The sequence below is a fragment of the Vipera berus genome, assembly GCF_964194415.1.
Source record: "Vipera berus genome assembly, chromosome: W".
Lineage (NCBI taxonomy): Eukaryota > Metazoa > Chordata > Lepidosauria > Squamata > Viperidae > Vipera > Vipera berus.
The window spans coordinates 59840844-59857911 of NC_138210.1; the positions used below are offsets into that span (position 1 = coordinate 59840844).

General features: G+C 35.8%; 1 protein-coding gene across 1 annotated transcript; it reads left to right on the forward strand.

Annotated features, from left to right (window-relative positions):
- Nucleotides 1-4322: 4322 nt before the first annotated feature.
- LOC308676336 (vomeronasal type-2 receptor 26-like) lies at nucleotides 4323-14963 on the forward strand (the record flags this gene model as incomplete). The annotated part of the gene is made up of 5 exons (XM_081342147.1): nucleotides 4323-4507; nucleotides 5802-6093; nucleotides 10553-11410; nucleotides 11947-12118; nucleotides 14062-14963. 5 exons carry the CDS (start codon nucleotides 4323-4325, stop codon nucleotides 14961-14963), a joined length of 2409 nt encoding a protein of 802 aa, XP_081198273.1.
- Between the last annotated feature and the right edge of the window lie 2105 nt (nucleotides 14964-17068).

The following is a 17068-nucleotide window of genomic DNA, read 5'->3' on the forward strand; positions in this document are numbered from 1 at the left end:
GTTGAAGCAAGGCAGATTCAGCAGGGAAATGAGAATCTGCATTTGTAAAGATATTGTTATATGATACACATTCATCCAATATTTCAACTGATAATTAATTTAAAGAGTCAAATTGTCACATTAAGGATGTTGGTTAAGTTCAGCTCCTGACAAACTTCCTGCTAGCCATAATTTGTAAAACATCTCACAAAGAGCACCTTTATAGTATGATATTCAATTATGGCCTCATAACTATAGGCCATTTTCACATAGTGACTTATGACATATTGATAGCATCACAGATAAATTAATATATGCAATTACTTTCAGTCAAAAGCAACAGCCTTTGGACATTGCAAAAAAAATGTAGTTTAATGAAGCATAATGTTCAATGCATTTCCAACTACAGAATAATTTACTTTTTTTTTTCTTCTTCTCTGGAATGGAAATTCTTGAAAATTCCAGAATATTTCTTCTCTGTCTAACCATTCCAATCATATTTTGGATGTTGTCTAGTAGTTAAAGCTTCAAATAAACTATAGTTTGGAGTGTTCAAGACATGATACTGTGGATGAAATAGGCCTCTTTTGGGGTCAGAGTATCATGAATTATTTCTAGTACAGAAGACTGAGAATCTCCTATTTTGAATGGTATAGAGAAGAGACAAAAAGTTCCAGATAACTGAGTTCAAAGGAAAAAGGTCAAACCAGCAATAATGCAAACTTGGAACATATTTGTGAACCTCTAGTCCCCATGTTGCCCACCTGCTTGCTATTTCCTGGTTTCATTTTTAATTGTAGTGAATTATTCAGATCTAAAGATGCCTGTTCTTATCTATAACATCCCATAGCATAATAAAGATAACCTGTATTTTTCCAAAATTAGGCATTAAATTATTTGTGAAAATAAAATTATTTGAGAAAATATTAAATATAGACTAGCTATTCATGTAGCTAATGAAATCTTATAACTTCATTCCAGGGTTTTGTTCTTCAGATATCTTTAAAAAGCATTAATCATCTTAACTTGAAGTAAGCAGTATTGTATTGCATGGTACTGTTATGCCTCAATACATCTTTTCAGATTTTTTTTTACGTCAGCTGTTTTTGGCATGTATTTGGGAATGCAGAACATCAATTCGTTCAACATGTTTCATTATTTCCATGGAGATAGTTATCATGTGCCTTTTCCTATTTAAATTATATAGTGTTACAAAATTCTAATCAAGGTATCTCTGGATCCTACAGTGCTTTTTCTTTTCATTAAGTCCTCGTGTGAATTTACTAAGGCTACATTTAATAGTATGAGAACGTTCCCCAAACATGGTTTAAAAAGTTTGTTTAATATTCAGAATATAAACAAAAAAGACAGCAGGATTGATTCACTCAAATTCTTAGTTTACCCACTTTTTTTAACAGTAAGATGATAAAATGCTGAGAGCTTTAAATATTACAGCAGTCTGGCTAGATGTCTTTCAAGATGATTTGTTCAATATGTTTCATGACTTTTACAAAAGAGGTGATCTTGTGATTTATAGAACTACCTCTCAGTTGATTGTATTTCAAAATCATAACCTATTCCTGAGTTTTATTTCTTGTGTGATCATATTTTATTCAACATGTTATTATTCTTAGAACTATGAAACATGTGATACTCAAATCCCTGTATGTTTAGTGCAGATTGGATCTTCTACATTTTCTGAAATTTATTCCTAGTAGCAGTACTTTTTTTGTAAGAAAAATGGTGCTGGAACTCACATCTTGATAATCTTGTATTTATCTTTCACACAGTCAATCACTGCACACACACACACACACACACATCAGTTATGTAATGAAACATAATGGTCGTCACCTGCAGTAAGCACTCAGTGTGCGACCACATGACCAATCACAAGCCGAGCAGTGCCACAAGCCGAGCAGCCAGATGAAGTACACATGCATTGGACTCAACACACAAGCAGCCTGCATGCACCATTTTAATGATTTTGCCACCACTTGACAGGGCAATTCAAGTCCATGTGGACCAAACAATAAATTTTCAGAAGTTACTTTTAAAACTTGGAAAATCTGTCAAAAAAAGGTGCCAGAACTCTGTTCCAGTGAGTTCTATCACAAAAAAGCACTGCCAGGTAGACATATAGATAGTTCTCAACTTACAACTATTTGTTTAATAATCATTTGAAGTTACACCAGAGCTGCAAAAAGTGACTTATTATTGTTCCTTGTAATTACAACTCTTGCAAGATTCCTGCTGTCATGTGGTTGACATTAGAGGACTTAGCAAATGGCATGTATTTAGAGGCAAAGTCAATGGGAGAAGCCAGATTTGCTTAACAACTGCAACAAAAAAGATCAAACAATTGGATATAACTCATTTAACAACTTAGCGACAGAGGTTCAAGCCCCAATTGCAGTTGTAAATCAAAAACTACTTGTAACTGAATGATAAATAATGATAATTTGTTTTGCTACACTGTGTTGAATAACCCATAAATAGTTATAGCACATGATATGTTAAGGTGGTGCCTTGCTCAAGAGTAGCAATTGTGAGAGGGATTTAGGAGTCCTAGTGGACAATCATTTAAATATGAGCCTGCAGTGTAGCTGCCAAAAAAGCCAACACAGTGCTAGGCTGCATTAACAGAGGGATAGAATCAACATCATGTGAAGTATTAATACCACTATACAATGTCTTGGTAAAGCCACACTTGGAATACTGCATCAAGTTTTGTTCACCATGATGTAAAAAAGATGTTGAGACTCTAGAAAGTCTACAGAGAAGAGCAACAAAGATGATAGGGGACTAGAGGCTAAAACATATAAGGAACGGTTGCTAGAACTGGGTATGTCTAGTTTAATGAAGAGAAGGATGAGGGGTGACATGATAGAAGTGTTCTAACATATCAGGGGCTGCCACAAAGAAGCGGGAGTCAAGCTATTCTCCAAAGCACCTGAGGGCAGGATAAAAAGCAATGGATGGAAACTAATCAAGGAGAGAAGCGACATACGTAGAACTAAGGAGAAATTTCCTGACAGAACAATTAACAAGTGGAACAACTTGGCTCCAGAAGTTGTGAATGCTCCAACACTGGAAGTTTTTAAGAAGAGATTGGACAACCATCTGTCTGAAATGGTATAGGATTTCCTGCCTGAGCAGGGACTTGAACTAGAAAACCACCAAGGTCCCTTCCGACTCTGTTATTCTATTCTATTCTATTCTATTCTATTCTATTCTATTCTATTCTATTCTATTCTATTCTATTCTATTCTATTCTATTCTATTCTATTCTATTCTATTCTATTCTATTCTATTCTATTATCTGGGGGGTTTGAAAGAGGTTTGAAAGCCTCCCTGGGTCTTTGATTAATCTGAGTATGGCTGAAAGAGTTGGCTTAGCATATATATGGTATCTCCAGTTCTCAGGTGCTGACATGTACTCAGATGAAGAAATTAAACTGGAGTGTACTGAGGGACTTTTGAACATATTTTCTTGTGTCCTCACTATATGAGCTTCATAGCTTTTTAGAGATTTTTGTAGCTAAGCCAAATATAGCTACCAAGTAAACATATGCATGCCTAATTTAAAAAGTTGCCATCTTTGTCCTAACAATCCACAAAACCAAGGCTCTTAACTACATCTCCAAGGTGTACAATAAAAATAAAATTAATTTCCAGAATTACAAATGAAATTACTTAGCAAACTAGCACACTTGCAACAGGTAGTTTTAAAACAAACAAAACTTTCTATAGCTCCATTAAAGGACCTTTTTCATTAAGTAACTTTACAACTGAAAACCAGAACACCATTCTTCAAGGTAATTAACTTTTATTATTATTTTTCACTGTGATGTGTCATAAGAAAAATGCCATTTAGACCAAATTTCTAGGGAGACAATAATCATATACCTTCTTATATTCCATTTATATCCCATAATTGTCACAAAAATCTCTTAGGAGCTTATGAATGATTCAATATGCTATCCCCCATCACACTTTCATCAATTCTTCATGAGGATTTGCTGAAATTGCAACATTATAATAAAGTTGCCAAAAATGTATTTAAAAGCCTTTCTCAGTACTGAAAACTAGAATTCATCCAGGGTTCCTTCACTCACTCAAGTTTTTTTATCATTTTGTTATTTTATTTATTATATTTTTAGAGGAAAGAAAACATGTCAAGAGCTTCAAATATTTCAATACTTAAGTCAGATGCCTTTCAAGATAGACACGCAGAACAATACATCTGATATAATAGAACTACAAAGTCAGGGTGGTACACCTAGAAGGATTGGAAAGGCAAGATGGGGGGGCTGAAAATATTACTTTTTTCTCTCCTGCAGATGCCTTGCCTTGAATTCTGGGAATATACTGATGCTATATGTGTTACTCAGAACAGGATCTATATTCCTCATAAATATTTCACAAGTGGTGACTTTGTAATTGGTGGCACCAGTTCTCAAATGATAGTATTTATAGATCAGTTTTCTTTTAAGGAGTATCCTGCCCCTGATGTTGACTCTCCAATGTAAGTATGCATTAGTTTTAGATATAGATATAAACATATATATAGATATAAACATATATGTAGATATATAGAGCTATAGATATAATTATCTAAAAACTGTTAAGGCATTTATTTATGAAGTTAGGCAAAAGTCATATGTTTGTCAGAGAGATATCTGTTTTTCTTCTTTGTTAACCATAGTCTGGAAATAGCTTTGATTACTCGTTTGCTTCTTTCCCTCTCTCTCTTTGGTTTCTTACAAGATAACAGAATTGCCTGGACTAGTAATACTTCTGCTTCAAAACAGACAAATATTTTAAAATGAAAAAGAAAACCCCATTTGACTAGTTTGACTTTTCTCATTCTGCTGTTGTTCTCTTTTCATACTAGCTTCGTGCTATAGTCACTCAAAAAAATCAGACCTTGACAAACAAGCTTAAGCTTTCTTCCTCACTTGCATCCATTTTGCTCATACCAGAGAAAAACCTCTTTATCCCTTCTAAAGCCACAACCCTCACTCAATTGGAATTCAGCCTAACCAGTGTCATTTTTATGGAATTGATGGCCTCCACAGTAACTCCACAGCCCCAGGGAGTTAGGTGAGCCTTGCAGAAGCTGATCCAAAATCCAGCAGTACATTGCCTTCTTAAGAGCCAGCAAACAAGATTCGCCAAAGCAACAAGACTCAATTGGGCTCCACAACATGAAAGAGCACTTAATTTCACCTTATCACATGGACCTAAAATCAGAAAAATTGTATCCTTTGGTATGATCTCAGTCCCCAGCTCCAAAACTTTGGTTGAGGAAACAAAGGAACACAGACCAGCTGTCTATGTACAGTCTTTTTTTAAAAAAAATCAGAAAACCTTCTCTGTGTGTATTTTTTCTATTTGTGATACTTGGGCAGAAAGTTTTTCCCCTTTAACACATACAGTATACTGTAGTTCCAGCATAATAGGGCTTTTTTGTCATAGAATGCTAAGAACGGAGTTCCGGCACCTTTTTTGGATGGAACCTTGTAGGATAGGCAAGGTGGGTTGTATGACATGTGTGAGTTCCAGCACCTTTTTCTTTTACAAAAAAAGCACTGATAATAACAATGTCTTTTGAAGTTTGCATTTCCCCTCTCACCTTGAAAAATACCTTTCTTATTTATAGAATAGTAAAACATTTTACTGTTTGCTCTATCTGAACTTCTATATATATAATCAATAACTTTATGTACTAAGAATTAGGACAATTTGAAGACAGAAGGCAGCTCCCATTTCTTTAATTGCTAATATTTGGAATTTATTTCCTTCCTTTTTCTTTACAGAGTTGTTACAAAGAATTATCAGCATGTGCTAGCCTTGGTATTTGCAGTAACTGAGATCAATGAAAATCAACATTTCTTGCCTAATATCTCCTTGGGTTTCTACATCTCAGAGAGCTATTTCAGTGCCAGGAGATACTATCACATTGCCCTAGATTTTTTCTCAGCAACGTATACACTAATACCAAATTATAAATGCAATAATCAGAGCAGTCTGATTGCAGTTATCGGGGGACTGGGCACAGATACTTCCCGGCATTTGGCTGCCATTTTGAACATCTATAAGTTATCTCAGGTATAAAGAGAAAGTAGAATGTCAAGTTTTTACATTTATCGCCATGTTTTTATTTTACTTTCCTGTCAGAGTGTGAACTGAATGAAAGTTTCTTCATAGAAATGTTTAAAAACACTCATATTTAACAACAATAATAATCAGCATCTGTTCTGTGAAAATATATTTTATTTTTAATACTATCAAACATCTGTCTAACCCAAGTCCTTGGGAAGGATTCAGTATGTGGATAAAAATTCCAATCCTATCTAAGCATCTGACTGATTGTGACTAACCATAATAATTTTTGTTAGTTGCGAAGTCGTGTCCGACCCATCGCGACCCTATGGACAATGTTCCTCCAGGCCTTCCTGTCCTCTACCATCTTCTGGAGTCCATTTAAGCTCATGCCTACTGCTTCAGTGACTCCATCCAGCCACCTCATTCTCTGTCGTCCCCTTCTTCTCTTGCCCTCAATCTTTCCCAGCATTAGGCTCTTCTCCAGTGAGTCCTTCCTTCTCATTAGGTGGCCAAAGTATTTGAGTTTTAGCTTCAGGATCTGGCCTTCTAAAGAGCAGTCAGGGTTGATCTCCTCTAGGACTGACCGGTTTGATCGCCCTGCAGTCCAAGGGACTCGCAGGAGTCTTCTCTAGCACCATAGTTCAAAGGCTTCAATTCTTTGGCGTTCAGCCTTTCTTATGGTCCAGCTTTCATTCCCATACATTGCAACTGGGAAGACCATAACCTTGACTATACACACTTTTGTTGACAGGGTGATGTCTCTGCTTTTTAGTGTGCTGTCTAGATTTGCCATTGCTTTCCTCCCAAGGAGCAAGCGTCTTTTAATTTCTTGGCTACAGTCCCCATCTGCAGTGATCTTGGAGCCCAGGAAAATAAAATCTGTCACTACCTCCATTTCTTCCCCATCTATTTGCCAGGAATTGAGAGGGTCAGATGCCATGATCTTGGTTTTCTTAATGTTAAGTTTCAACCCAACTTTTGCACTCTCCTTCTTCACTCGCAACAAGAGGCTCTTTAGTTCCTCTTCACTTTCTGCCATTAGAGTGGTATCATCTGCATATCTTAGGTTGTTGATGTTTCTTCCGGCAATCTTAATTCCAACTTTTGATTCATCTAGCCCTGCCTTTCTCATGATGTGCTCTGCATATAAGTTAAATAGGCAAGGCGACAGTATACAGCCTTGCCGGACTCCTTTCCCAATTTTGAACCAATCAGTGGTTCCATGTCCAGTTCTCACTGTTGCTTCTTGGCCCGCATATAGGTTTCTCAACCATAATAATAGTCCAATTAATTATTATACTTTTCTTTTCTTTTTTTTTAGTGGTAAGTTCAAAGCCTGCAGTAGATGTGTCCCTTATCCACCTTCATTATTCAGCTTTTGTGGAATTCAATCTCTTCACCTCTTCATAGGGAAACCATGAATTAAATTACTGAAAAGTTTTCCAATTTAATAAGTTGATAAATTGGATTCAAAAGTGAAAGTAGTAAAGTTTCTGAAAGTTATACTTATATTCTTTCCATTTTAATAACTCTTGTTGTTTTTGTTTGAAATTGGTTGCCAAGTCTAAAATATATAAGCAACACAAAAATGTAACAGAACCTGATAGATATTTACTCAAAGCAATGTAGTACAAGTACATATTTAAATACTCACAAAGCATACAAATTTAAATACCTATTTAAATAATTTCATACAGTATTTCTTTTTTAAGAAATTTGATTACAGATTACAGTTAGAAAAATAAAAACTAATACAAATCAACAAAAATATAAGAATGAAAAGGAAAAATAATTTTTAATAAAAATTATAAAGAGGTAATTTCCCCTTTCATCACAATAAGTATAAAAATTTTTAGTAACTTATCAGTTTCTTAAAATATGACAAATTTTCTCTTTTACCCATATTTCATCTCCTAAGTATAAACAAAAACTTAAAATCTCATCATTCATCCCTAATCAGCAAAGGTTTATTAAAGGCTACAAGAGATAACATCCCATCTATTTTAAACTTGATCAAACAAGCAAACTCTATATTCCTTCTGTATTTTCAACATCTTGGTTTTTATTCCCTTCAAATAATATCCTCAAAGTTTGTTTCTTTTCATTTTTTTCTTTGTCTCATCTCAGAAAAACGTTCAAAGTTTTAACATATTTCTTTTGTACATTTGATAAAAAAGTTATCCAAATCAACCATCTAGTTTCTTTTATTTGCATGCCCCTTTTAAATATTAAGATGTGAACCAATTTCATTTATGTATCCAGTATATCATCTTTTTTCATATCAGTCTTGTAATTTGTCATGCTTAAATCCTCATTGAAATCAATTTCATTCTTATCCAATATAGCAGGGCTTTTCAACCTTATCACAGATTGTACCACTTTTAGGACATGACAATATTTGAGTACCACCAGTGCTTAGCAAGGTGTCAAAAACTTGATGACTAAAAAAAAGGGAGGTTGGGTTTTAGTGATTAGATTCATTTGTTGTTATAGAAATGGCTAATTTATAATATTAAGGAAAAGTAAAAAGTTGAGGTTCAATGTTAAAGCTTCCTTCTCCTGCAACAGAGGAAGTCTGTTCTTTTCTCTTCTCCCCCTCACTTTCCCCCTCTTTTCCTCCCCACTGTGTCCTACTATTTCCTTAAGTAGTTTTCTATTTTATTCTATAATCTAATAAAATATTACAAATTGTAGGAAAAAAAGTTTTAAAAGTACCAGTTTTAATTTCTTTGGTGGTTGTTCCTTTGCTGAATCACTTTCCCTTTGCACTGACAAATGTATGATGAATTTATCCATGTTTATTAATATGCACCACTGCCAGTTAGCTCAGGGGTCTTCAAACTTGGCACTTTTAAGACTTGTGGACTTCAACTCCCAGAATTCCTCAGCCATCATGGCTGGATGAGGAATTCTGGGAATTGAAATCCACAGGTCTTAAAGTTGCTAAGTTTATAAACCCCTGAGTTAGCTGGTCGGCCCTTCTTAGCTCTCCTTCCACAGTATAGTAAGAATGCACCCCCTCCCATCCTTTCCCTGTACCCTTAAAGACACAGGAATCAAGTGCAAAGCAATAAAGAAACACAAACTCCGTTTTTTTTCTCTTTAAGCTGCCTCAGGTGTGTCACATGTCACAATGTTGCAATCATAACTGAAAGGCTCCAGCAATTGCAAAAAGCTTTAGCTTTAAATTAAGCCTGTTTACCTTCAAAGAAAACTTTCTAAAAGCCATAGACAGACTCAGTTAAAGAGGGTAAAACTAATTACATTTGTTTAAAGGGATTAAACCTTTCCTGTTGTCTTTTTTTCCCCTCCCCCACCCAAACACCTCCTCTCCCCCCCCCATTTTCTTCAGTTCACCTCCAGCTCTGAGCTGCTTCTGGAAGCACCAATCAGGTGGAACTCTGTTGGCTCCTGGGGCTTCTGCTGAGCCCAGACAGTCCTGCAGCTGCCTCTCCCTCAGGCTTGGCTCACTTCGGCTCATTCCCCTCCCCTGCTACACTTGGCTAGCAGTTGTGTACCACCTGCCATGTGGCAAAGTACTACAGGTGGTATGTGTACCACCAGTTGAAAATCTGTGCAATATAGCATGTTCCTCTACTGTAACATCTTTTGTATATCATTGATCTATGATATTAGATATATTTAAAATTAATTTGAGTCTTTTGTTCACAAATCTCCATAAACATATCCATTATATAGTAGCATGTAATTTTTCCCATTTAATTGTAATATTTAGGGCTTTTTTGTTCTGATTCCCTTTTATGTCTGACATTCAAAGTCCCATCTTATGTACTTTTCCCCAAAACAAAAACAATCACATTTTCCCAAAAGCAAGGGTTCTTATAATTAATTTCAAATTCTTATTTTAAACGCATCTGGATATCTACTCAGGTTTTGATTTTCCAAAAGCAACACTCTAAATACCATTGTGATGTGAATGTGATAAAAACTACACATTCCAGAGGTTCTTAATATTTCAAAAGAAATAAAAAAATAATTCCAAAGGTGATTAAGAAATGATGTTCAGTTGAGCTTTTCGTCTATAAAGGCCGCATTATTACTGTGAATTTAGACATAATCCTTTGATTTCCAGTCACTTATGGGCAATCTCACAAGCTCTCCTTTTTCCAGAGATTTTGCTGGACATAATCCAGCATCCTAGCTTGCTGTAGCCTCATTAAAAATCTCACTATTGTGATTCTCACATTGTAGATATGCTTAATTACTTTTATTATATATTAATTATATGTGTGAGTAAATCAATTGTGAAAACTTAACAAATGTCTTTCAAAATCTTTTGGGTATTGGAATAAGATCTTAAATTATTTTGCAACTTTTACTCAGAAGGAAACAGATAATTTAAAAACAAATCTTAACATTTCAAAATGCAACAATATAGACATATCACCTGACTTTCCAGTTTGTTTGTAGAACAATGATTTCACTTTTTTCCTCAATCCAGTTCAGCTATGGTGATTTTGCTCCCATGATGAGGGATCAGTCCCATTTTGTTTCTCTATACCAGCTGGTGCCAAATGAAATTCATCAGTACAAGGGAATTGTCCAGTTACTTCTGCATTTCAGATGGAAATGGATATGCCTAATGATCTTCAATGATGATGGTGGTGAACTTTTTTTGAAGAACATGCTTCCAATACTTTTTCAAAATGGCATCTGTCCTGCCTTCATTGCAAGAATTTCTGTATTAGTTTTTTTTGAGGATTATGCAAATGCACAGATAAAATGGCACAAAATATTACTAGATGTTATAAAGAGTGAGGCTAATGTTATTTTTGTCCATGGAGAAACTAGGACCATGTTATCGTTGATGATCGTGCTGAATTCAAGACATACTGATGATGAGAAATTATTTGGTAAAGTATGGATTATGGCAGCGCAGTTGGATTTTGCAGCACTGGTCTTACATAAGGATTTGGATCTAGAAATCTTCCATGGTGCTTTAGCCTTTACACCTCATACCCATGAGATTCCAGGATTCCAGCCTTTTCTTCGGAGCCTAAATCCCTTTCTGGCTAAGAGAGATGGCTTCATTCAGACATTTTGGGAACAGGCATTTGGTTGTTCCTTTCTAAATGCCAATATTCAGGAGAACATTGACAACAGCTGCACTGGGGAAGAGAGGCTGGAAAACTTACCTGGGCCTTTCTTTGAAATGAGTATGACTGGCCACAGTTACAGTATTTACAATGCAGTCTATGCTTTGGCAAATTCTATACGCATCATTGATTCAAGCATTTCAGCCTTCAGAAGAACATTTGCCAGAAGGGAAATAGAAAATGGAATTCTGCAGCCTTGGCAGGTAATAGCTGTTAAAAAACTATGACAAGGTCTAAATTAAGAAATCATTACAGGTCATTATCAAAAGCCATTACTCAAATGAGTTTTTAAAGATTGCATATTAGTAAAGATATACAGTGTATCCTGTCTTAATATTATGAAGAACATATTGGCATGCAATTCCTCCACAATAATCTTCAGTGTCATTCACAGTTATTTTTATCTTGAACGTTTGTACAAATAATATTTTTATTGCACTTTGAAGCTCTAACTTGAAAAATTAATATGCAGAAGATACATTCAGATGTCCCAAACTTTCCAAACTTCCTTTTTCTAATCATCCAATAGACATGTCCATGTTGTCATCAGAACTTGGATTTTTATCTATGTATTGTTGGATTGATATTCGTATCTTTTTTTAACTATTATGGAGCAGGGAGGTTTGCAACATTTAAGTAAGCATGCCTAGAATTATGCTGTAACTGAGCCATAACTAAAAAATCAGCTCTCTAAATCGAAATTATTGTTCTAAACTAGTCATGAATTTTGTTCTCCTAGCTCCATCAACAACTAAAGAACTTTTCATTTAACAACACAGTTGGAGAAATCATTCACTTGAATGAGCATGGAGAATTTACTGTTGGGTTTGATATTACAAATGTCATAACTTTTCCTAATAAATCCTTTGCTAGAATAAAAGTTGGAAAAATGAATCCCTGGACAGGTCAAGGTACAGAATTCAGTGTCAATGAGGATTCTATAATCTGGCCTAGAAATTTTAATCAGGTGGGAGTTTCTTACCATTTCTAGGATAAAATATTCATTTATAAAAGATTTTCAACTGCTTCTAAAAGTGACATTATTATTATACAATTCTTTGCATGTTTATCAGCTAACTAATCCTACCTAATGAATGGAACATCATAGGGATGAAATAAAACTTATAGCAGCCATATAAATAATGAATCCATTGGCAATTTAAATTAATCTTGATTATCTAAAAATACCTCACTAAGTGTATTACAAATTACTATGTGTACAGCATCTTGGGTATATAAACTAATGGAAATCACATCAGAATGTCCCCACAGATTCTATTGTTCTGAAATCCAAGAAAAAAAATATTCAGAAAAGTGGTGTGTTCATAGGATGAGAGATCATATTTATTGTCAACGCTGCTAACATCAGATGTTCTTGCTTTGACAACAGATGGAAATGCAGCCATTTTCTCTATTGCCTTTAGAATTAGTTGATGCTGGGAGGGGGAATATGGATGAGAGTCCAGCTAGTCATAACAATAATAACTTAGTCATGGGAACCCAAGGACATTGGGCCCAGAGCTGATGGTGTTATGGCGGGCTGGAGGGCTGGGGAGAAAGCCCACGCTTCAAGCTAATTGGGGAATGTGATTTATGACTCTTTATTGGAGGAAGGAATTGCACTTTGTTACTTTGCATCCAGGGGAGGGGAATTTAGTTTTTGGTTTCAACTACGTAGTGCCGATACTTTGTTTCTCGAATAAAAGTTTCTTTAAGGTAAACAATGCCTCGAAGTTCTTTTGAAGAGTTTCATCTGTTGGAACCATGACATTTATTATATTTAAAACCAAAGATTCTGAAAATGATTTGCTTCTTGGTAGTATTACCCTCATTCTATTCAAACAGGTAACGCCTGTTTCTCTCTGCAATTGTATCTGCCCTCCTGGTTATCATAAGAAAAAAAAAGGAAGGGAAGCCATTTTGCTGCTATGATTGTGTTCAATGTCCAGAAGGAAAGGCTTCTCCCCAAGCAGGTATAATATTTATAAACCATGGTTTTATTAAGCCTTTTCTGTAGATCAGTTCTAATAAAAGAAATGACATAAAAGTGGCAGTTTCCTTCACCCTTACAATTTCTGTTTATGCTTACATAAGTAAAAATAATACCTGGTCATTCATTAAGAATTATCACATTCTAATGTTCTGAAGATAATTCCCTTCAGTAAATTTTGCTGCGATCTCTTAGAATTCTTATCTTAATCCTTTATTTCCCAGTTAATGGCATCACCAGGTATCTAAGTATTTTTCAGATACTCCCATTCCTCCAAACTCTGTGGGCAAACTACTACTGGGAACAACATTTAGGGGGAAAGCGGGGCAGTAATCTATTTGTTATGAGATTAGCTCACAGGGATAACCATACTAGTTTGGATTCTGATCCTTTAAAGCAGGGGTTTCAAACTGCTGGGCCACAGACTGGTTGCATCATGCAGAGATCGCACTCACCCTAGCTCTGGCAATGTGAAAAAAGTCAAGTTACGTTACAAGACATCACGTGACACTGCAAATTTGACACCTATGCTTTAAAGCAGGGCTGCCAAACTGACAGCCCCGTGGGCCGGATGCATCATGGCGAAACTGCGCCCCCTCCCCATTGCCGGCAATGGAAATACGTTGTGACATGTCACGACATTGTGAATTTGACACCCCTGCTTTAAAGAATATCAAGTATATATCTTGGCATACAAAGCTTACTCACATATGGCTTGATAATATCAAAACTGATACAAAGATAACATCCAACAACTGAAAGAAGCTGTGCTTGACAGGGTAGCACTTGCCTATAAGTTGCCAAAAGTCAGACATGATTGAATGGTTAGAACAACATTTACAGTTCAACTTTTCTTTCCTTTAGACATGGATTCTTGCAACATCTGTCAAGAAGATCATTATCCAAACAAGAAACAAAATCAATGCATTCCTAAAATGTTTTCCTTCTTATCTTATAAGGAACCCTTGGGAATGGGGTTAGCCATTTCTGCATATTTCTTTTTTTTCATCACAGTTTGGATATTATGGATTTTTATAAAGTATCGCAACACTCCTATTGTCAAAGCCAACAACAGGAGCCTCACTTACACCCTCCTTGTTTTGCTTCTCCTCTGCTTCCTGTCTTCATCGCTCTTCATTGGCCAACCTCAGAAGTTGACTTGTCTTTTCCGCCAAATGACTTTTGGAATCATTTTTTCGGTGGCTGTTTCATGCGTGCTGGCAAAAAATGTTACTGTGATTGTTGCTTTCCTGGCCACCCAACCAGGATCTGGAATGAGAAAATGGATGGGGAAAAAACTAGCCAATGCTATAATTCTTTTCTGTTCTTCTATCCAAACAGGTATATGTCTTATTTGGTTGGCTACAACTCCCCCTTTTCCTGATTTGGATATGCATTCAATGGCTGAAAAAATTGTGTTACAGTGTAATGAAGGCTCAACTGCCATGTTCTATTGTGTCCTAGGGTACATGGGCTTCTTGGCTTTTGTGAGCTTCCTTGTGGCTTTCTTTGCCAGGAAGTTACCTCACAGTTTCAATGAAGCCAAGTTCATCACCTTCAGCATGTTGGCCTTTTGCAGCGTTTGGTTATCCTTTATTCCTACATACTTGAGCACTAAGGGAAAATACATGGTGGTGGTGGAAATCTTCTCTATGTTGGCTTCCACCGCTGGACTGCTGGCTTGCATCTTTTTCCCGAAATGCTACATTATTTTGTTGAGGCCAGAACTAAACAAAAGAGATGAAATAATAAAGCGAAAAAGATAAAACAAGCTACTTGTGGGCTTTCCTTAATTATAGGTAAAACATAACATAAAACATAACACACTGCAACATTGCCTGAGAACATGACCTGGAACGTTGTGGTTACATCAGATTATTCTATTTTACTCTTTCTCTGCTGGTCCCATGGGCATTTTACCAAGCCAGCAAATATCCTCAGTTGCAATATTTTATTGAATGATTGATTCATCTAACTGACATATGATCTATGTTAGATGAGGTTTATTAGTATAAATTTGATAAATAAATAATATAAGCCAGTCATCTCACCAAAAGTAACTGGGTGACAGACAACAACCAGATAAAACAGCAATGTAAAAAGTACAGATAAAATGGTAAAAAACATATTGATAAATAGCAATATTTATGTAAGTTTATGTTTATGTAAAATATTATGGTGCACTTAAAAGTAAAAAATAAAGGATAGAATACAAGCAAAATGAAGTCAGTTTGATATTTCTCAGGAAAATTTAGTGTTGCTATGAGTAATGGATTTGAGAATTTATTTAGATCTAACATTTTGTAATGAAGTAATCTAATTTGTCTTTCCCAGCCTAAAATATTGATAATAATCTGTTTATTTGGATGATGTACATCCAAAGAAATTTTATTAAAAATGTGGATTGATTGAAATACAATTGTATGCATCCTTTGAAAACACACATTAATGCAGATTAATGGCAAAACAAGAGTCAAGAAATAAACAATACAGTGTTGTAACATAATCCATGGGATGAAAAGGGTATTACTGCTGCAGCTTTTCCCTTGGCAACTGTCCCACTCTGTCCTAACTAAATTGAAAGCACAAAATACCATCTGCTCTGTGAGTGACTTCTCCCAGTTCCCGTAAGAGCCTTGCGGAACGGGGGAGTTTCCGGTGACATTGCTGCAAGATTGGTGCTGGGAAATGAATCTCCCTTCCCCAAGCCCGATTTCTACCAGCTGGGAAGTCCAAAAGGACTGAAAGTCGCTCTGTAGAGGCTACTGCCCAAAGGGTGAAACTTTGCAGATCGCGGGCCAGCAGTAGCTGGCCTGTTTGATCCAAAAGGAGCCCTCAAGACCAGCAGGAAGAAAGGCTGACCACACTCATGCAGTCTGCCAGAGTCAGCTGATCATCAGAGACAAGAAATTTCAAAGCAGAAGGCAAACAGCCAATTTGGGTGAGACTACTTTCCTTATCTCTCTACAAGTGAAAATACTGGTTCTAGGAAGCAGCATTTAACAGCATAATCCCTCAGCTTCAGGGAGGGGGGATTTTTCTTTTTCTTACCCCTACCTCCTGAACTATAAGTGGCAGTTTAAGTTTTGGGAAAATTAAAATTGACTTATAACAACATTGTGAATATGACTGAGGCATAAAAGGATAACTGGGAAGACTTTTGGCTTTATAAATCTTTTTGTTTGTTTGTTTGTTTCTTGTTTGGGAGCCATCAGATCTGTAACTTTTTAAACTTTCCCAAAGTATGGTGGGAATGGACACCTAATGACATCTAGTGGCAAAACTGAGAACTACAGCAGTTTTTGCTTTGTCTCTCTTGTTGTTATCTTATTGAGTTGAGTTGGAGTAAAACTTGGCTGTATGCCCACACATTGCTTATAGTTTGGTATCCTTGGATTTTAAAGTCCTGAAGAGTGTGGCTGGAAAAGAAAGACTCTTTTTGGATTGCCCTGTCTTACAGGATGGATTATAATTATAAATAAAAATTGTGTTTGAAGTCATCGGACTTCCCTGAATTACAAATACAGCTTGATCTGGAATTTTTACAAGCTGTTTTGAAAGAGTGAATAACAAGAAATACCTCCAAACAAGATACTTTGGATTATAAATTTGGGTATTTTTTATTTTCTTTTTTTCTTTTTTTCTTTCCTTATTTTTTCTCTTTTCCCTTTTACTCTTTTTTTACTATTTACTATATTTATTGGTTTACTTCTCCTACTGGATAGGAGCCTATTGGATTACAAATTTCGACCTACTTGGTGGATTACAACGTATGATTTAAAGATAAAGATGACAGCTCCTAACTTATCTAAAATTGGAAAAAAAAGATCTTCTGCTCCCTCTTCGGCTTCTGCAAATCCAGTCTATCAGA